Source organism: Canis lupus, chromosome 26, assembly GCF_003254725.2.
Source record: "Canis lupus dingo isolate Sandy chromosome 26, ASM325472v2, whole genome shotgun sequence".
In the NCBI taxonomy this organism is placed as follows: Eukaryota; Metazoa; Chordata; class Mammalia; order Carnivora; family Canidae; genus Canis; species Canis lupus.
In genome coordinates this window covers 7,957,589-7,979,912 of record NC_064268.1, presented here as the reverse complement: position 1 = coordinate 7,979,912, position 22,324 = coordinate 7,957,589, and the positions used below count along the sequence as shown (strand labels likewise).

The window sequence follows — 22,324 nt, the reverse complement described above, 5'->3', positions numbered from 1 at the left end:
ACAGTGCTGCCTCCTTCCTAAACAGGGCTTCTGGAACAGGTGGGCTCTGCTCAGCTTTTCTGGGAAGCCTAATTGGCAGAGAACCTGCTATGAGATGGGGGAGGGGAGAGGGGAAGGTGAAAGAGAACAAGCCCCCAAACCCTCGCCCCTCTCCGGCCAGCCTCCCGCCTCCCGCCTCCCTCTGCCTCTCCTCCCTAACCTTGCACAAGGTCACATCTGCAAAGCTGCCAGCAGAAGGACTGCTGGGCAGGTAGATGGGAATCACAGCGTCAGAAGCTCAGCAACTCAGCTCTGACAACTGCACAACTAAGCTAAGACTTTATGGTTCAAATGCCAGCTGGGTCTCAGGCTGCTTAGCTTCTCTGAGTATCAGTTTCCCCATCTGTGACATGGAGACAAAAATGGTAGTTATTAGCCCATGGGGTTGATCTGAGCCTTAAATGAGATCATGCACATGAAACACTTCCATAAAGTGCCAGCAGGTAGGTCATGTTACCGACTTGGCCAATTTCATCTACAATTACAGGTGGAGAAAGTGAAGTCATAGAAAGTCAGAGCCACTTAAATCTCTGCCGGCAAGTCCAATGGACTGACTACTTCAGATCCTAAAACATAATAAGGATGGCTAATGGGGGGGGAGGAGTGTCTTATGGCAGGGGGGTAATAAAAATGTCCTAAAATTGATTGTGGCAATGTTTGCACAACTCTGTGGACAGATGAAAAACCACCGATTCAGACATTTTAAACAGTTGAATTACATGGTATATGAATTATATCTCGATGAAGATGTCATTAAACACAAAAACTCAGGGCAACCTTCTTGGGTCCCCTCCCTCTTTGGGGGCTTTGTACAATATTCAATAAACCTCGCTTTGCTGTCCACCACTCTGCCTGGTCTACTTGTCATCCTTTGAAGTGGCATGACCAAGAACCACGAGCACTGAAAGAGAAGAAATCCTGTAACACTCACACTGCAACATTAAATGTAGAAACTCTGCTTAATAAACCCATATACATTTAATAAATAAATACAGAAACAAACACAAAAATCAGGTACTAAATGACCAACAAAGTTGGTTTTTCTAAATGTAACTCTCTCTTTCGAAAGTCTCCTATTTGGAGGCCTGCGTGGCTCAGCAGTTGAGCATCTGCATTTGGCTCAGGGTATGATCCCAGAGTCCCAGGATAGAGTCCCACACTGGGATCCCCGCAGGGAGCCTGCTTCTCCCTCTGCCTATGTCTCTCTGCCTCTCTCTGTGTCTCTCATGAATAAATAAATAAAACCTTTAAAAAAAAAAAGTCTCCTATCAACTGGGGATGCCTGGCTGGCTCAGTTAGTAGAAAATGTGACTCGATCTCAGTGTCATGGAGTTCAAGCCCCACCTTGAGTGTAAAGTTTACTCAAAAAAAAAAAAAAAAGCCCCCTATCAACTTAAAAGAAATAAATACTAAGAAATGCAAATTATATTGAATTTCTATATTGTATACCCAATGCAGTTAGTTAACTGTATTGTTAACTAACTGGAACTAAGATAAAAACTTTTTTAAAATGTAAATTATTCAGCCATAAAAATGAATGTAGTTACCTGATCCATGCTACAACACAGATGAACCTCAAAAACATGATGGTGAATGAAAGAAGCCCATCACTAATGGTCACATGTTGCATGAAGCCATTTATTTACCATGTCCAGAATAGGTAAGAAGTAGGTGCCAAGGGCTGGGGGATAGGAATGAGGAGTGCTAATGGGTAGGAGTTTCCTTCTGGGGTGATGAAAATGTTTTGGAACCACAGAGAAGTAATGGTTGCACAACACTGTGAATGCACTAAACCCCACTGGATTATACTTCCAAATGATTAATTTTATGTTACATGAATTTCACCTCAATGAATTATTATTTTTCTGCGGTGCCTGTATGGGGTGGCTCAGTTGATTAAGCATCTAACTCTTCATTTCACTCAGGTCATGATCTCAGGGTGGTGAGATCAAGCCCTGTGGTCAGGCTCCGAGCTCAGAGGGGATTCTACTGGAGATTCTCTTTCCCTCTGTCCTTTCCCCCCACACTCTCTCTCTCTAATAAATGATAAAGGGACACTTGGACCACCTACTTCAAAAAACAGTTGTGAAAAAAATAATTTCTTTCAATTTAAAAAATGGTTTTAAATATTCAGACAATTAATGCTGGATACAACTGAAAGGCTTTTAAGAATACCAAATCTGGGGATCCCTGGGTGGCTCAGCGGTTTGGCGCCTGCCTTTGGCCCAGGGCGCGATCCTGGAGACCCGGGATCGAATCTCACGTCGGACTCCTGGTGCTTCTCCCTCTGCCTCTCTCTCTCTGTGACTCTCATAAATAAATAAAAATTAAAAAAAAAAAAAGAATACCAAATCTGCCATGGCATCTCACGGCACAGAAGTTAGAGAATTTTTTTTTTTAAGATTTTATTTACTTATTCATGAGAGATAGAGAGAGAGGCAGAGACACAGGCAGAGGGAGAAGCAGGCTCCATGCAGGGAGCCCGACGTGGGACTCAATCCTGGGACTCCAGGATCATGCCCTGGGCCAAAGGCAGATGCTCAACAGCTGAGCCACCCAGGTGTCCCCGAAGTTAGAGATTTACATGCAAGTCACAGCTTCCCATCCCTCCCAATCTAACATAGGCAAGATTATATACAGGAACTTCTCTTTCAGAATACTTCCAACTCGTTAACCTGATTCCCAAACTTGCACAATAAAACTAATGCACAAGAAACGTACAGTTTTGATGACCCTAAAAATAATAGGTCATCACATCAATACTATTCTATAAAGTTGGTTTTATGTATGATGCCAGCCTATATACAATGCAAATCAAACACTATAATAAAAAGATTTCAAATATATATATATATATATATAGGGAAGCCCCCGTGGCTCAACGGTTTAGCGCCGCCTTCAGCCCAGGGCATGATCCTGGAAACCTGGGATCGAGTCCCACATCAGGCTCCCTGCATGGAGTCTGCTTCTCCCTCCTCCTGTGTCTCTGCCTCCTTCTCTCTCTCTCTCTCTCTCTGTCTATCATGAATAATAAATAAATAAATAAATCTTTGAAAAAAAAATCCCCTTAAACTGGGTAAATTTCTCCATTGTTTAACATACATTATATATGTGTGTGATATACATATAATGCATATAATATGCATGTGTGTATAAATGTCACATGTGTAAACATTAATATGGATATATAAAATACATGTATACGTACATTAAGAAAAACTCTAAATATTAGATGTCATATATTCAGTTATTCACAGTCCATATATCCCAAGTATATCCCAGAAGGACTGCTGGGCTGATAAATGTTTTTTTTTTTATTGAAATATATTGGACACACAATGTTACATTAGTTTCAGGTGTACAATACAGTGATTCAACAAGTCTATATGTAGTGTTATGCTCAGCACAGTGTAGCTACCACCTGTCACCACCATACAATGCTTTTACAATACCACGGACTATACTCGCTATGCTGTACTTTTCATCCCCATGACTTATTAATTCCATAAATAGAAGACTATATCTCCTGCTCCCTTCCCCCCTTGAAATTAGTGGTATTTTTAAAACACATAACACCTTCCATACAGTACATATATACCCACATGTAATTTTGAATAAACTTTGGGCACAAATATGTTTTCAAATATGTATATACCTTGATACTTGCATTTTGTAAAATATTTTATGCAACACTCATCACTCCTGTTTACTCCTATATATAGATCCCTCCCACACAAGCACACATATATTAATCTGTAAACTATGACTTTATTCTTAGTCTAAATGAGGACAAAATAGGAGCACCTGGGTGGCTCAGTTGGTTAACATCTGCCTTCAGCTCGGGTCATGATCCCCAGGGTCCTGTGATCAAGCCCCGCACCAGGCTCCCTGCTCAGGGGGAAGTCTGCTTTTCCCTCTTCCTCTGCCCCTGCTTATGCTATCTCTCTCAATCACTCTCTCAAATAAATAAAACCTTTATTTTTTTTCAATTTTTATTTATTTATGATAGTCACACAGAGAGAGAGAGAGAGAGAGAGAGAGAGGCAGAGACACAGGCAGAGGGAGAAGCAGGCTCCATGCACCGGGAGCCCGATGTGGGATTCGATCCTGGGTCTCCAGGATCGCGCCCTGGGCCAAAGGCAGGCGCTAAACCGCTGTGCCACCCAGGGATCCCTAAATAAAACCTTTAAAAAATAAAAAATAAAAATAAATAAATGAGAACAAAATAAAGAGCAGCTGAGATTCATTATCATTTAGTAAATGAAAAATGACAAAACATATTCTGTGAAAAAGAAATGCAACTTTAAAATAATCTATTTCAATAGTATCATTTAGTTACTAGGATGCGATAATTTCCAAAACTGTACCTTAACACCCTGAAAATGTCAAGGTATTTAAAAATAAATAATAAGGGACACCTGGGTGTCTCAGTGGTTGAATGTGATTCTGAAGTCCTAGGATCGAGTCCCACATCGGGCTCCCTACATGGAGCCTACTTCTCTCTCTGCCTATGTCTCTGCCTCTCTCTGTATGTATCTCTCATGAATAAATAAATAAAATCTTTTAAAAATAAAATAATAAATAAATATAATAAATAAATAATAAAACTAGTCTTAGGAGGGGTGCCTGGCTGGCTTAGCCGGTAGAGTGTACAACTCTTGATATTGGGGTTCTAAGTTTCAATCTCACATTGAGTATAGATTATCTAAAAAAAAATATTCTTAGAGGGGCACCTGATCGGCTCAGTAGGTTAAGTGTCTGCCTTCAGCTCAGGTCATGATCTCAGGGATCAAGCCCTGCATCAGACTTTCTGCTCGGCAGGGAATCTGCTTTTCCCTCTGCCCCTCACCCTGCTCATGCTCACCCTCTCAGGTGTCTCTCACTCTCTCTCAAATAAAGCTTTTTTAAAATTTTTAGAAAAAAGGGACACCTGGGTGGCTCAGTGGTTGAGCATCTGCCTTCAGCTCAAGGCATGATCTTGGGACTCCGGGATTGAGTCCCACATTGGGCTCCCCACAGGGAACCTGCTTCTTCTGCCTATGTCTCTGTCTCTTTCTCTGTGTCTCTCATGAATAAATAAAAATCTTCAAAAATAAAATTAAAAAAAATAAGAGATTAGGTGTGAAATCACAATTGTGGCTATGGTTTTAAAAATCCCTTCTTAAAAAAAAAAAAAAATCCCTTCTTGTGGGATCCCTGGGTGGCGCAGCGGTTTGGTGCCTGCCTTTGGCCCAGGGCACGATCCTAGAGACCCGGGATCGAGTCCCACGTCGGGCTCCCGGTGCATGGAGCCTGCTTCTCCCTCTGCCTGTGTCTCTGCCTCTCTCTCTCTCTCTGTGACTATCATAAATTAAAAAAAAAAAAAAAATCCCTTCTTGTTTAGAACTATCCACTGAAAACTTTATGGATGAGATAGTTAGAACTATCCACTGAAAACTTTATGGAATGCCTAGATCTGCCTGAAACATTGCAGGAGAACAGGAAGTAGATAGAGGTAAGGCAAGGGCAGGTGTTGGGTCTGGCTGATGCATCCATGGGCGTTCATTACACTTTCTGCCAGCTCATCACTTTTTAAAATTCTCTCCAGCAAAAAGTGTTTTTATAAGTCCCAGCTCTACTACTGCCTCTGTGGCTTCCAGAGACTCATTCACCCTTTCTAGACTTGGAAGGTGTTTATTTGTAAAAGTGGCCCATAGACTTAAAAGAGCCCAACACAATGTCTGGCACATGGGAGGGTCTGCAACACACTTAGCCACTAGCCCACTGAGCTGATCCGGGTCATGAGGCTCTGAATATGAAATAAGGAGGTGCCCCAACTGGGCAGAAAGGGTAAGGAAGCTCTTTCTCCTGCCTGTAGATGGACTTCTCAAGCACCGCAAGTTTAACCCTGAAGAAACAGCCCCATAACAGGGTCTTTTATTCTCACTGGAAGAACCAAGCTGGAGGAATGGGTGCCTGGATTGTTCATTCCTTGGTCAGCAACGGCCCATAGGAGGCCACACAATGAGCAGTGGCAGCCTGTGGGGCACCTGGGACAGTGCCAGGAGCCCTGGACTGGGTTCCAGTCCCAGCAACCCTCACTGACCCAGCTCCAAGCCTCAGATGCCTCGTGTGCAAAGACAGGAAAAACTGACCTTTATACTTCTGTTTTCATCGCCATAGAACTCCTTCTTCAAACAGAAGCTTCGACAAGAGCCAAAGGCGTAAATAAAAACAAGTAGCTCCGGTTGAAACAGGAGGGGGGCAGGGGGTAGGGTTTGGCACTCAGAACTCAGACCTGGATTCCAGGGATCTCCCTTTGAAAACTGCTGGGTTAGGTCTTTTATCAGTCCTCTAGCAGGACCGACACACTGATTTTTAGCCTAGTTCTCAAATACTCAGATCAGAACAGATCCCTTAAATGTGAACTGGGGAGAAGTAGGTGGGGGAGGAGACCTAAAGGCTTGCCCCAGGGGTCACTGGGGACACTGGGGCCTGCCAGTCCTCTTCAGTCTGAGCTGGGAGATTAAGAATTAGCCCTCCATCTTCTCAGGTTCCCAGTCTAGTCTGCCACGGATGGCAAAGGAGAGCTGGGCATAAGTGCCAGGTGTCTGAGCAGGAAGCTGAGCACAAGGGAGAAGGCATGTGCCCCCAGGGGACAGGAGGGGCAGGTCAGCACTAAGAATGGAATGTGGCCCTCCACGCTTTGGGAAGCAGCCATCCCTGGAGCAAGTGACAGGGACATACTGCCCTTTGGATCCTGCAAGGGACCCGGAGCCCTGGAACTCTCAGGCTCCTGAAATCAATGGGTTACAGGAGAAACTTTCCACATTGAGCAGAGCCTGGCATTCCTAAGTAGGCCAGCAACTCAGCCCACCCCCCTTTTCTCCACTCCTCCCCCCATCTCATTGGTTCTCTGGGCTCCCAGGCTACACACACATCCAACAAATTCCAGCAGCAGAAATTAATCCGTGGCCCCATGGCCCTTGCTTTGAAGGCCCCATCAGTCAGCTCCAAGAGCTGTGGGCTCAGAGCCGGAAAGAGGCTGCTGAAAAGTCACTTTGAACACTAATATAAAGCACACTCGGGCACTGACCCCACACTCCTCCTGAGCCCACTCTTCACAGAGTGCCCACAACTGTCCTGCATCATCGTTCTGGAAACCCTATCTTCCTCCACTTTCTGGATTGGTTTTTGTTTCTGCTTCTTGACAGGATCTCCTCATCCATTGCAGAGGTACTACTGTTTATTCTAGAAAGCACCAGCCCTGGTTCAAATCTCACTCAGCTATCTCCTAGCAGTGAGGCCTTGGGCACGTAGAGCCCTGAGGCTCTCTGGGTCTCTGTTGTGCCCTGGGTTCAAGACCTTGCCTGACCCTCCCAGACAGATGAGCCTAAGAAGATACAAACCCAGACTAACAAATCAAGGTTAAACCCAATCAGCCAAGAAAACTCAAAAGACACCTGAGCCAAAAACAATAAAGAGCTATGGATTACAGGACACTGAGAACCAGCCACAGCTCTGCACAGAAGTTAAAAGAACAGCTCCTTGGTCAAATGGATATGGGCATAAATCTCAGCAATTCCACACATTAGCTATTTGACTGTGGATAAGTCACTCTGAGCCTCAGTTTGACATCTATGGAATGGGGATAGTGGTAAATACAGTTTGGGTTTTTTATTTAGTTTTTTTTTTTAAGATTTTATTTATTTATTCATGAGAGAGAGAGAGAGAAAGAGAGGCAGAGACACTGGCAGAGAGAGAAGCAGGTCCCACGCAGGGAGCCCGACGTGGGACTCGATCCCGGGACCCCAGGATCACACCCTGGGCTGCAGGCAGTGCTAAACCGATGCGCCACTAGGGCTGCCCTAGTTTTACGTGATCAGACAAAATAATATGGGAGTGGTCCCTGGCCTGTGATAAGATCTCAGCAGTAGCTAACGCTAGTAGTTCCAGTCTAAGGAGCTACTCCACAGGGGAGTGATTCCTATTAGGTAAACAGAGGGCAGAAGCAAGTTTAGTTCCCCAAGGCCCAAATGCGGTCAAGATTTTGATTTCAGGGGCACCTGGGTGGCTCAATCAGTTAAGCGTCTGCCTTCAGCTCAAGTCATCATTTCAGGGTTCTGAGATCAAGCCCCATATGGTACTCCCTGCTCAGCAGAAACCTTACCTCTCCCTCTCCCTCTGCCTGCCGCCCTGCCTACTTATGCTCGCTTTCTCCCTCTTTCACTCTAATTAATAAATAAAATCTTAAAAAAAAATTTGATTTCAGAACAGTAGCTTTCCAAGAAAAGGGAAATAGGACAAAAAACCCAGTGAGCTAGGTGTTCATCTTATTAAAGAGTAAAAAAGGAAACATAACTGAACCCCTCTGAAACCCTTCTTCCTTTGGGGCTCAGGGGCCTCAGCCCTCCTGACTTCACGCACCTCCCCCTGCTTGCATTTCTGTCTGTTCCGCCAGGTGGATGCCTCCCGTCCCGTCTGTCCAACCTGAGTTTTCCTCCAGAGCTCCATCCAGCATGGCCAGAACTAAGCCCATCCACATCCCTCACACAAGTCTACTTTTCCTCGGGGTTGCATTACAAGCATCACCGTCTCCCAACCACTGAAATTCAAACCCACGTTTGAATCTGATGTGCCATCTGCTGTCTGGGCAACTTGCAAGTCACTTCTCCTCCAGGCCTCAGTTTTTCCCACTTGTAAAAGGGGAAAGCAAGACTACAAGGATTCTAAGAACTCTTCCAGGGTTTACGATGTAAAATGTCTATGATTTTTTTAAACCAACTGAAAAAAAAAGGTCTGGAAGCAAGTCTATCGCTGATTTCTAAGGAGTGAGAATTTACCAAGAACAGCCTGTTAAGGGCACATGCATGTCTGATGAGTCCCCTTCACCGGACACAACACGACACAGAGGAGGAGAAAGTCATGAAGCACAAGCATGGGAAACGCCCAGAGCTGGGTTCAGATCCGAACTCAATGGTCCATCTATGGGCCACATGGGTTGTTCCTTCTAAGCCTGGGATCCCCGACTGGGAAAGGGAACAGTAACACTTAATTTATATGATTATTGGTGAGGACAAAATGAGGTCATATGATAAACATACAGTAAAAGATAAAGATACCCAATTTATTTACCATAATTGGGTAAATAAATGAATAGTGAATGAGGTGATTTGTCATGAAGATTTTTCAAGAAAGGGAGCTAAAGAAAACATCACTTAGCTTGGGTATCCTCATTAGAGAGAAAGACAATAAAGACATAATATGCAGGACACCATGGCTGGGAGCCATCCCTCAGTGACATAACTGTGGAGAGTGAGTGGGGACCCAGCACTTTATGGATATGTTTTCTAGGAAAGTTTAAAGCATCTTCAGAGGCAACTAGAACTCTTTCCCAGGCTCCCTATCCCCCCAACTCCCAGGCCACAGATGTGAAAATATCCCAGTCTTCTTATTTTTTTTTTAATTTTTATTTATTTATGATAGTCACACAGAGAGAGAGAGAGAGAGAGAGAGGCAGAGACATAGGCAGAAGGAGAAGCAGGCTCCATGCACCGGGAGCCCGACGTGGGATTCGATCCCGGGTCTCCAGGATCGCGCCCTGGGCCAAAGGCAGGCGCCAAACCGCTGCGCCACCCAGGGATCCCTATCCCAGTCTTCTTAAATGAACTATCTAGGGTTGAGAGTACTGGTTGTGGGATGGGGGAGCTGCTCAGGGGACATGCATCTAGAAACAGACCCACACAAATGCAGTCACCTGATTTATGACAAAGACAATACGTCAGTGCTATTGAGGAGAGGGTGTTTTTTCAATAATGGTACTGGGATCAATTGGATATCCATACAGGAAAAAAGGAATCTCGACCCCTATCTTGTCCCAAACACAAAAATCAATTCCAGATAAACTACAGATCTCAATGTGAAAGTTTGAACCATAAAGCTTTTTTCAGAAAAACATGAATGTCTTCCAACCCTGGCATGTGCAAACGTTTCTTGAACGAGATACAAAAGAAGTAATAGACCAAAAAGACCTAAGTGGTCTTTGTGAAAATAAAGAATGTCTGCTCATTCAAAGATACAGGAGTATGAAAGGAGTATGAAAAGGCAACCAATGCACAAAGTCAGAGGTGATTTTGGAATACATAATCATATCCAGAATATTTCAAGAAACTTTACGTTATGGGCTGAATTGTGTCCCCTAAAATCTATGTGTTGAGGTCCTAACCCTCAGGACCTCAAAATGTAATTATATTTGAGAACAGTCTTTAAAGAACTAATTAAGTTAAAATAAGATCTAAAATAAAATAAGGGGATCCCTGGGTGGCGCAGCGGTTTGGCGCCTGCCTTTGGCCCAGGGCACGATCCTGGAGACCCGGGATTGAATCCCACATCAGGCTCCCGATGCATGGAGCCTGCTTCTCCCTCTGCCTGTGTCTCTGCCTCTCTCTCTCTGTGTGACTATCATAAATAAATTTAAAAAAAAAATAAAATAAAATAAAATAAAATAAAATAAGGCCATAATCCCACAAGACTGACATCCTTACAAGAAGAGATTAGGTCACAGAAACAGAGAAGGAAGGCCACATGAAGACCCAGGGAGAAGACAGCCATCTACAAAGCCAAGGAAAGAGGCCTTTGGAGAAAACAACCCTACAACACTTTGATCTTAGACTTCTGACTACAGAATTGTGAACAAATAAATTTCTGTTGTTCACATCATCCAGTCTGTAGTACTTTGTTGTGGTGGCCCTAGCAAATAAGGCATCTTACAACCAACAGGAGATGAGCCTTCAAAATAACAGAGAAAAAGACTTGATCAGACAGTTCACAAAAGAGTATACCCAACTAGCAAATAAACATATGAACAACGAAGCTCAATTTCATTAGTCATGAAAGAGAGGCAAACTAACACCACCATGTGATTAAACTACGCTCCCACCAACATAGCAATGTGACCAAAATGAAACACGAACTCTTGGTGAGGATGTGGAGCAATCAGAACCAGACCAACAACCCCTGTGGACAATTACTTGACCATATCTACTAAAACCAAATGTATACACATCCCCCATGACCCAAGCAATTCCACTCTGAGGTATATGTCCAACAAAAACGCATCCATCTGTTCACAGGTCATGATTAGAGGGTTCATAGGAGCACTAGACACAGAGCCTTAAACCGGCAGCTACCTGGAAGCCCATTAATAATAGAATGAATAAACATGTTGTGATACAGTCGCATAATGGAAAACCACAACAATGAAAATAAACCATCCACAACTACACACAACAATCTGGATGCCTTATAAACACCAAGTTGAGCAAAAGAAGCAGAAACCAAAAGAGGACACCTGCCTGATTCCATTGTCATAAAGTAGGAACACAGGCAGAATGCATCCATGCTGTTAGAAGTCCAGGTGACAATGGATGGCAGCGACTGTGCGGGAACACAGGGGTGGCACCTGGGGTGCCGGGTACCATATGTAGTGTGTTCAATTTGTTAAACTTAATCAAGCTGTATGGCTACCGTACGTGGACTTTTCTATATGTAAATTATACTTCAATAAAAAGCTTTTATTTTAAGTGTACAGGGTCCTAAAAATGGAAAGTGCCTTTTGTTTTGTTTTGTTTTGTTTTGTTTTGTTTTGTTTTTAAAGGTGAGGAGCTAAGAACAGAGACCAGATGCCTCAATTCCTAGATGGCATACAAATAGGGCCGATAGAGAAAAGTCCGTTTGGGGGCATTAGAGAAGAATCTGTAGCTCCAACTTGCCTCAATAGCTGATCCCTTCTCAAGCAGCTGCCTCCCAAGATTCGAGGCCTGGGAAGGTGGCAAGAGTATGGAAGACAGAGGCTAAGATCCCACACTGAGGGTTGGCCCAGCCTTCCCCAGACACTGCCTTCCAAGGCAGAACCCCCATTTCCGTTAGGGACATGTTTATGTCACCCAGCAACCCTGGAGCATCACTCCTTCCCCACTCCCAGATCACTTGCTTCTGCTGAAACTGACCAGGGTTGCGCTAAGCCTGCTAGAGCCAATCCAGAAACATCTGATGGAAATACTGGTGGGCTGAGAGGGAAGACCTGAGTTGGCAGGATAAAAGCCAGGAGCTGCTGGCTCCTCATCTTTGCCACCACAAGGGGAGAAGCTTGCCCAAGAATGAAACAGGAAGAGGAAGCAAAAGAGGGAACCAGAAAGGGAAAACAAGAGATCTCTTGGAACAGCCTCTCGAGATCTTCTTGGAACACCTAGATCTAGATGTATCTAAAGGTCACACCCCAAACTTATTACGTAAGCCAGTGAATTGTTTTGCTTAGGCCAGCTTGAGTTAATTTGCCGTTTATGTCACTACGAAGTATGTGCCCTCTTGCGCTCTCAAGTAGCCTGTGTGTGCTCTCAGAGACTAAAATGGTCATAATAATGCTCCACGCTAACTGTACCCCTCCCAATGTAGGAACACCCTATACCTTCACAAACCACTTCAATACCCATCAATCCATTTGATTATCACAGAAATGCCAAGAGAGATGGGGTACAAATATTACCCTTCCCTCTTTCTTTGCCATCCCAGACTTGAGAGCTGGCAAGGATGTCAGGACCCATCTAACTGAGTCCTCTTGCTTCAACAACCAGAAGAATGGAGCACAGAGAAAGAAAGAGTAGCCTGCATATGACTAGAGCATAATAAAACTGCAAAGGGTTTTTAAGTTCCTCAAAAGGACCAAGAGCAACACTGTGAAGACTCTGATATTGGGATCCCTGTGTGGCGCAGCGGTTTAGCACCTGCCTTTGGCTCAGGGCGCAATCCTGGAGACCCGGGATCGAATCTCATGTCGGGCTCCTGGTGCATGGAGCCTGCTTCTCCCTCTGCCTGTGTCTCTGCCTCTCTCTCTCTCTCTCTCTCTCTCTCTCTCTCTCTCTCTGTGACTATCATAAATAAATAAAAAATTTAAAAAAAAAGACTCTGATATCGCCTAAATCTCAGACATGAGAATCTAGCTTTCAACCTTACTCATAAAGAAAATCTCAACAGATCCATATCCTGCCATCATAATAAATAATACTGAGGACTATTCACCAAGCACCCGTCAGCCAACATAATGCTAAGCCTTCATTCATTCTCTTAGAGAATCCTTATAGAGGGAGGAACGAGTGGTTGGCTCACTGGTTGAGCGTCTGTCTTCAGCTCAGGTCATGATACTGGGGTCCTGGGATCGAGTCCTGCATCGGGCTCCCGGCATGGAGCCTGCTTCTCCCTCTGCCTGTGTCTCTGCCTCTCTCTCTCTCTGTGTCTATCATAAATAAGTAAATCTTAAAAAAAAAAAAAAAAGAAAAGAAAAGAAAGAAAGAAAGAAAATGTATCTCCTCAGCCAAGTCCTCGCCAATTAACTGAGATTCTTCTACCAATCAACCCCCCCTTCTGAGTATCTGTTTAAACACTTTGGAGTTAATCATTCTGGCTGGAATATCTGACAGAACTACTGGTCAGCTGTCTTCATCCACACAGCCACCAACATCAGCTTTTATGAAACTCAAATCATATCACACCACTCATGCCCCCTGGGATGGTGATCATCAAAAAGACAGGCAGGGATCCCTGGGTGGCGCAGCGGTTTGGCGCCTGCCTTTGGCCCAGGGCGTGATCCTGGAGACCCCGGATCGAATCCCACATCAGGCTCCCGGTGCATGGAGCCTGCTTCTCCCTCTGCCTGTGTCTCTGCCTCTCTCCCTCTGTGTGTCTACCATAAATGAATAAATAAAATCTTTAAAAAAAAAAAAAAAAAAAAAAAGACAGGCAATAACAAGCTTGGCTAGGATGTAAAGAAATTGGAGCCCTCGCATGTTGCTAATGCGAATACAAAATGGTCAGCTGCTTTGAAAAAGTCTGGCAGTTCCTCAAGTTAAACATAGTTACCATATGACCCAGTTACCTAGGTATAGACCCAAGAGAAATGAAAAGGTATGTTCACCCAAAACCTTGTCCATGAACATTATTTTTTTTTAAGATTTTATTTATTTATTAGAGACAGAGAGAGAGAGAGGCAGAGACACAGGCAGAGGGAGAAGCAGGCTCCGTGCAGGGAGCCCGACGTGGGACTCGATCCCGGGACCCCAGGATCACGCCCCGGGCGGAAGGAGGCGCCAAACCGCTGAGCCACCAGGGCTGCCCCATAAACATTATTTATAACAGACAAGAAATAGAAATAACCAAAAACATCCATCAACTGATAAGTAGATCAACAAGATGTGGTCTATGCACATGTGTTCAACGGAATCTCATTCACCCATAAAAGAGAATGAAGCATGGATAAACCTCAAAAACATGATGCTGAGTAAAAGAAGCCAGTCACAAAAGCCACTTAGTCTATGATTCCACTTACATGAAACATCCAGAATAGACAAACCCACAGAGGCAAAAAGCACATGGTTGTCACTGGTTGTCGGGGGTTAGAAGCTGAGAGGAACTGGAAGGTACAGGGTTGACTTTATAGGTGATCTATGTTATGAAATAACTGCACAACACTGTGGATGTGCCAAAAGTGCTGAACTGTACACTCTGAAATAGTTAGTGAATTTTACAGTGTATGAATTTTACATTATTTTAAAAATGTTTTTAACCCTCTCCCAAAAAAAAATGATCAGATAGGGGCGCCTAGATGGTTCAGTTGGTTAAGCGTCTGGCTTCGGCTCAGGTCATGATTACAGGGTCCTGGGATCGAGCCTCATGTTTGGCCCCTTGCTCAACAAGGAGTCTGCTTCTTCCTCTGCCACTCTCCCTGCTTCTGCTCTTTCTCTCTCTCAAATAAATAAATAAAATATTTTTTAAAATTATTTAAAAATTAAAATAAATTAAAAAAAGAAAATGACCACGGACACCTGGGTGGCTAAGTGGTTGAGTGTCTGCCTTTTGGCTCAGGTCATGATCCCAGGGTTCTGGGATTGAGTCTTGCATCAGGCTCCCCACAGGGAGCCTGCTTCTCCCTCTGCCTATGTCTCTGCCTCTCTCTGCATGTCTCTCATGAATAAATAAAATTAAAATCTTTTTTTTTTTTAATTAAAATCTTAAAAAAAAAGAAGAAGAAGAAAGAAAGAGATCAGATAGCACAGCTACCACCGTTGCCCTACTTTAAAACTATCCAGTGGCTTCCCATCACACCAGCAGTCAAACCCAAATTCCCTGCCAGGGCCTATAAGGCCCAACATGGCCCCAGCCCTGTGACCTCTCCCTTCTACTTTCCCCCTTACTCATTCTACTCCTCTCCTAGCCTGTCCCTCAATCTGGCAAGTGCTTTCCCACAGCTGGCTTCTCATCAGTCAGGCCTCTGTTCAAATGTACACAACACCCCAGGCCCTCTCTGACCACCCAACCCAATCTAAAATACAGCTCCCAGGGGTTCCTGGGTGCCTCAATCAGTATGCTGTTAAGCATTGACTCTTGATTTTGGCTCACATCATGATCTCAGGGTAATGAGATCTAGCCCAGCATAAGGCTCCACACTGGGCATGGAACGTGCTTAAGATTATCTGGGGGATCCCTGGGTGGCTCAGCGGCTACCTTTGGCTCAGGGCATGATCCTGGAATCCTGGGATCGAGTCCACATCGGGCTCCCTGCATGGAGCCTGCTTCTCCCTTTGCCTGTGTCTCTGCCTCTCTCTCCCTGTCTGTGTCGCTTATGAATAAATAAAATCTATTTTTTAAAAAATTCTATCTTTCCTTCTCCTACCATTGGGTGTGTGTGTGTACACATACTCTCTCTCTAAAAAAAGTAAATAAATAAAAACTAAAAAATAAAATAAAATACAGCTTCCATCACATTCTATCCCAATACCCTGCTTTATTTCTTCATAGGCTTTATCACCTTCCAAAATGATACAGATTTTTAAAACCTGTTTACTTATTTGTTGCTTGTCACTCCAGCCAAGAGGACAGGGATCTTGCCTGTCATGTTCATACCTCTGATCTTGCTATCATGTAGGAGCTAATTGATAAACACTTATGAAAAGAATGGATTTATTAAAGGATTTCCATATCTGAAATGCCACTGGCTACCTGGTCTGGTGTCCAGAAGCACTAAGTGATCAGCTACACTCTGCAGGTGCTCAGGGAGTTAACAAGCATTTGCTGGGCACTGGGTGTTAAACCTCACCCTAGACCTGTCTGGAACCCTGAGGAAGCAGGAAGAATGATCCCTCCCCTCTGAAAGTCTGAAAGTCTTTCAGGGGTCACAAAGCACCCAGTGTTTACTCAGCAACCCACAAACAAACGCAAAGGAAAGATCTAAGATTGTATTGCTGATGGAGGCTAGGGTCCAAATCAGCCTCATAAAACTGTGTGCTGGCAAACACTCTTTCATACAGCTTCTTATGACTTTGCAATCTGACCTGTTCTCCAGAACCAGACGGTTGCAGCTCACACCTGCTCCTGCCTCCTCCCACAGGGACTTTCTTTTCAGGGGCAGTTAAAGATCTAAATAGGTGGGTGGTAAAGAGCTCCTGCCCCTTGTACTCCCTACTTTGGGCATCTCTGAGCTGCACACACAGCAGGCAACTTACCCACTAGGAGTTTGACATCTCGGACTGTGAAATCAGGGTCGGGCATCCTGGAAAAAGAGAAGTACAGTCATTTGCCGGGTAGCCAAGAACAAGAGAGTTAGACCCAACTCTGGGGGCAGGGGAAGGCCATGTTTCCAAGAGCATTCCCTTGACTCAGTTTGGGAACCCAAAATGAGATCATCTAGAGAGAAAGTGATAGACCAATCAGTGCCCCCCAGAAAGGGTCAATCTCCAACCACTGAGCCCTTTCCTCACCCCAGTAGGCAAACCAACCCCCTCACTCTCCCCGATATGAGCTCAGCACTGCCACAGAAAAGACAGGAAATCCAGTATCCATGCCACTTTTGAGAGGAAGACTGAATCATCATGTGTCCAGGGTAAGTCCCGAGCTGGGCACTCAAACACCTGATTTCTTTTAGGGTGGGCAGCTCTCTCTGTGTCTCTTCCGCTAGCAAACACTCTCCATAAAAGGAGTTGTATGGAGGGTTGCAGGGATCTCTTTAAGTTGAAAGGGGAAAAAAAAAGACACACATCATTCCAATTCCAGGAATTCCGTAACACCGGTCATAATGACTATGGTGACCTTCACTATTAATTAACAGTGATGTCAAAGGTTTGATTTCTACCCTTGGAACGAGACTCTTGAGCAAGCCTGGCAGTAGCTAGATGTTGGAGAAAGAGGCAAGCTGGGATGACACCAGCAGCCTCCTTTCCACCTCCGCCCTGGGCGGAAACCTGTTCTTCCAGCCTTCCTCCTGGATCTCTCCCCGACCCCACCTGGAGCTCTGACAGATCTCTAAGAGAATGTAAACCAAACAAGACACAGTGGAGGCAGGTGCTGGGGCAGGCAGAAAAAGAGAAGACTTGGAGCCTAGCATCCTAGAGAACATGCCCTGCACAGAAGAGCACCACTTTCCCACATAATGGGAGTCTGAGAAGAAAAATATGTATCTAGGTGCCCTTTCTTCTGGGCTTAGAGACTGGCCAATCCCTTCACAGCTCAGGCGCTGCCTCAGTTTCCTAACTTGGGAGAGAGGCACAATTCTCTTTAGGAAGTCACCACACATAACTGGGCTAGGTCAGGGAAAGACGTCAACACGCGGTTTATGTACCCTCTGTCCTCTCTGCCCAAATTCTCTGGAAGAGACCAATCTTTGGAGGGTTTTTCCCCTTTGCCAGGCCTTGAACAAAGAGATACTATCCCCAGATAATGAAGAAAGAGCCTTCTCTGTGATGAGAGGTGGGGAAAAGGATAGAAGAAATCTATCCTGAACTATAAACTACGTCAAGGAGAAAGATGTGGGAAGAAACAATTCATTTCAGCAACTTACTTAATCCCCAGGCCATCCTTTTCTCGAAATATCAGGGGAACCCTGAGCGCTTCTCTCTGCACATACTCGTAGTTGAAATCTGTTTGGATATCGGAATTAAAACAGGTTAGTTAAGTCACAGAAGAGAGATGAACCACGATCAGCAGGCCGGAGGAAGGAACATGGTGATACTAGATGCGAGCACCAGTCTAGGGCACCAGCTCTCCTGTAAAATGACAGGGAAATGGAGCAGGCAAAGCCCAAGAGAAGCCATGCCAACTATCCGCTCCTCTGCCTACTCCGTCATTCCCTGCATGCCCCACGGGTCAGAACTTGTCAATGAGCAGCCCAAGGCCAGGGAGGTTGAGGAGGGAGACTCATGAAAGAGCCCCTCACAGAAAAAGCCCCAGCAATCACTGAGAAAGAGGGAGAGAGAAATGCACCCCAAGCTGAGTTCAGAAAGTAAAGGCAGAGCAAAATTGAAGAATACCACCTGGGAGGATCTGAAGCCCCAGAGAGGAGGTTGGGAGGAGGGTTCTCATTGTAGCTGAGCATCAGGGAAGATCTTATTGTAATATCCTGCATAGTGAAGGGGAGGGGGGAAAAGCTGGTTTCCCTGGAAACTGTGTATTTGGTGCCAAAATAACTAGAGAACTGGGCACAGCTTTGTTGTCTTAATAGTGTAATTCTGCTCCGGTTACTGCCATCCTTGCTTCCCCTGGGTAACTGACCAGGGCGCTCCCCTCAGGTGAAGGTAGCGTGAAGGGGGCACAGCGAGGCCCAAAGCAAATCCACCAGGCAGCTCTCTGTCTCGGGTTTGTCTAGCATAGACCCCCAAATCCCTTATTGAAAGCCCTGGAGAATGAAGGAGGCCTTCATTTCTATGTTGAGTTCCAAAACCAGGGGATCTGACCCAACCTCATTCCTAAATATGGAGTTGAGGAAAGCAGAGATAAACCATCACAGCCTCAAATCCTCAGGTGAACTCAAGCAATCCACAAGGCCACAAGCCCTCCCTGGTCAGCCAGAGGAGAGACAGGAGAGATCACAGGCCCCTGAAGCCCCTGCCCCATGGAAACAGTTCACCAGGGCAGCTTGGTGGGGGAGGAGGCCAAGGCAACTCAGCTCAGAGCAGAGGAAGAGAACAAAACCGGAGCTGGGGAAAGCCCTGACCTTAGCAGCTCAGATCCCCAGGGGCTCACAGTGAATGGGGATTCCTAAGGATTTAAAGGCAGAGAAGTTTAAGAAGCTTCTATTTTGAATCCAGGCTAAGGGATCCTTCTGTTTCTCAGCTCCTCCCTTGAAGTTTTGGGGCCGGATCTGAATTAACTACCAAAACGCTAGGGCTCTCTCCTTTGAAAAGACCCCAGACAGCAGATTTAAGGTCTCTCCCTGGCTGGAATTCACCCCCTACACACCCACACCCAAAGCAGACCACCCCACTCCCCCCAACTCTCCTCAGCTTCAACTTCCACAAATGAGCTTGAGAAAACACTCAGATCTTGGGCTGAGAATTCCTCACAAATGACTAGGAAGTGTCTGCATGTAGTTTTCTCATAGGATCCACCAAACTCAGTAAAATGGGAAAGAAATGAAAGGAATTAAAAGCCCACTTGTGCTAAGGAAATTTAAATGTATTTGAGACTAGCCCCCCCACCCCCTAGACTGTCTGCCTGGATATGCGATGTTCTTAAGACCTGGCTGGCTGGAAGAAATTTCTTCTTCCCTCCCCCAACCACGACCTCCTACCACTGAAGCCCAGCACCCCAGGAAGCAGTTGGGGACAAAAGACAAACTTCAAAAATGCAAAGCCAGGACAGTCTCTTCGGGGGGCTAACCTACAGTCCCAGCCACTCAAGCAGAACCTGGAGGGGAAGGCACTTCCTCTGTTATCAGCTCACTGAGGGATGGAAGGGATTTCCAAGGGGGATGGAGGGAGGAGGTGTCAACAAAATGGAAATGGTGTATTATGAAGAAAACTTGAATATCTGAGAGGAAAAAGAAAGAACTTAGAAACCCCAGAGAGCTTAGGGAAATACCTAGGTAGGCAGGGGCATCTCCAAAACTCCAACCCCACAGGCAGAACCACAGGTCACGCAGGGCCTCTGGAGGCCTCAGACCCAAGCCAGAACATCACCCCAATGTTGGCAGGATACCACCAGACAGCATTCTAATACTAGGGTCAAGGAGAAACTCAGGCCCTGAAGGTATCAGGCTGGGGTGGCACCCCAAAACCCCAGAGGTTTCCCCAACTTCTCCTCTAAACTGGCAGGGCCTACAAGGGACAGAGCCCTCAAGGTCTCACTCTGAGAAAAGACTGTTCCCCAAAGGGGTACCGCAAGTTTTCGCTTCAAACTACAGGGGTCAGGGATCTCAGCCTGAAGGCTGAGGGGGTAAAACTCTCTTTTGAGTCCCTACTTCAAATTGTCAAGGCTGAAGGGCCAGAGGCCTCAGATATACATGCGGGCTCCAGCCCTTGCTCCAATCTGGCAGAGACCAGAAGGTTATGGGGTTCCATAGACCCGAGGGGCTGACGGGGCATCATTCAGTGACCCGAGCATCCTCAGCACCAGCTCCTAACTGGCAAGGCCTGAAACGGGACCGGGTTTTGGGAGGCTTCAGGCCTGGGGGGGGGACCTCATCCCAATGACCCAGGGGCACCCCAGCCCCTCTCCCGGCCAGGCAGCCGCACCTCAAGCAGCACGGGGAGCTGGGCTGGCTCTGGGAGGGGTGGAATGCCGCGCACATGTCTTCCCTCCGTCCACCCGTCGGTCCCCAGGTCCCTCCGACCGCCGGTCCCCTAGCTCTGCCCACCCTGGGGCCGGCTGTGGGCGCGGGCCGGGTCTAGGCCCACGCCCGGCCCCCGTTCCCGCCTGCCCTCCTCCTTCGCCACCCCACCCCACCCCCCCAGTGCTCGGCCTCGTTTCGTCACCGGATCCCCTGGAATGGGGGACGCGGGCGCGAAATACGAACCCAGCCACCGGCAGCTCCCTCCCCACGTGCGCTCGGCCCGCGGCGCGGAGAGCAGCCCGAAGAGGGGGCGCCTCACCTTTGCCCTCCATGGCGTGCACGAAGTCCCCCTGGTACAGCTGACTGCGCAGCTTCTCCTCCAGGCTGAAGCCGCGAACGCTGACGATCTCCTCCACGTCCGACAAGTCCTCGTTCTCGTCGTATCTCTGGCGGTCAATCGGGCGCTGCGGGGACCCAAACCAGAGAGCCCGAGGCATTATTGGGGAACTGGGGGTCGCCTCTTACCCTAGGCCCGGCTCAAGCAGGTGCAGGACTTGCGCACCCCTTGCACCCCACCACTGCGACCCGAGCAACTTTGCGCAAATGCCAAAGATGCTGAAAATCAAGATAACGAGGGGGGCCCGCGCCCCCGGGGGCCGGCTGTCCCCTATGCAGGGCACTCCCCTCCTGCATCTTTGGAGGCAACGTAAAGGACATGGGGGGGCTCTCCCTTGCCCCCACCCCCGATAGATGTTGAGTTTTGCCCACTCGGCCGGGAGCCCGGTTATGTAACCCGCTAAGGGGGCTCGGCGCACGGGCTGGCGGGGTATTTGTAGGCCCCGGGAGGAGCCGCCGCAGCGCCCCGCTCGGCGCTAATAGCAGCCCGGGCGGCCGCGGCGGCAGAGCCGGGAAGCCGGAACCGGGGGCCGGCGGCATTTCTAAGACTGGAGCCGCCCCCGAGCTACTCGGGAAGCTGGAAAGCTGAAATGGAAGGGCTGAGACCCCAGCCGCCCCCGCCGACCGACCGCCAATGCTAAAAGAAGAGGTGGAGGGGGAGGTCGGGGCTTGGGAGGGGGAGAGGCAGACGGCCCGCCACAAAGCTCCCATCGGAGACCCCAAAACGCACCAGCAGCTGCCTCATCTCCCCACAAGCGCGCGCGCACACTCACTTCCTAAGGAGACTCCCCCACCACTCCCCGCATCCCCTGCCTCCTCCCTCGACCGCCCAGCGCCGGGCCCTGCAGCCCCCCAGATTCCGGGCGAACCCCGAGCCCGCTCAGCCTCTCTCCACGCCTTTCCCCGCTACCACCTCCCCACTTAAGTGTCTGAGACTCTGAGCCTCACAAGGGACTGGAGGAGTAAGCCGCTTGCTTCCTTTTGCATGCAATTTATTATATTTTTTCCGGTCCTCTTGCAAAATACAGAAAAGGAGAGAAAAGGCAGCAAGAAACAACAACAACAACAAAAAAAATAGATCTATCATTACCAGATACAGATTTGGGGAAAAAAAAAAAAAAGCTACACACCAATCTTCTTCCAGAGTCTTTCTCTGCCTCCATTTTTTTAGGAGAGTTCACCAATTAATTGTCAACACTCCTGCCCCCTGCATTTTGGCGGAGGGGGGAAGGAGGGAAGACCAAAGAAAACAAACCAAAAAATAAATAAATAAAGCAAGCCAGAGCCGAGATCTACAAAGTTTTGCACCAACACTTA

At 46.8% G+C, this 22,324-nt stretch overlaps 1 protein-coding gene across 1 annotated transcript in view; it reads right to left on the bottom strand.

Annotated features, from left to right (window-relative positions):
• KDM2B (lysine demethylase 2B) overlaps positions 1 to 21,870 on the bottom strand; it is a 120,286-nt gene extending 98,416 nt beyond the window's left edge. Inside the window, 4 exon segments of the mRNA XM_025473845.3 lie at positions 16,572 to 16,618; positions 17,903 to 17,981; positions 20,931 to 21,075; positions 21,738 to 21,870. Of these exon segments, the coding sequence (XP_025329630.1) occupies positions 16,572 to 16,618; positions 17,903 to 17,981; positions 20,931 to 21,075; positions 21,738 to 21,752 (286 nt within the window). The 5' untranslated portion in view covers positions 21,753 to 21,870.
• Positions 21,871 to 22,324: the final 454 nt, after the last annotated feature.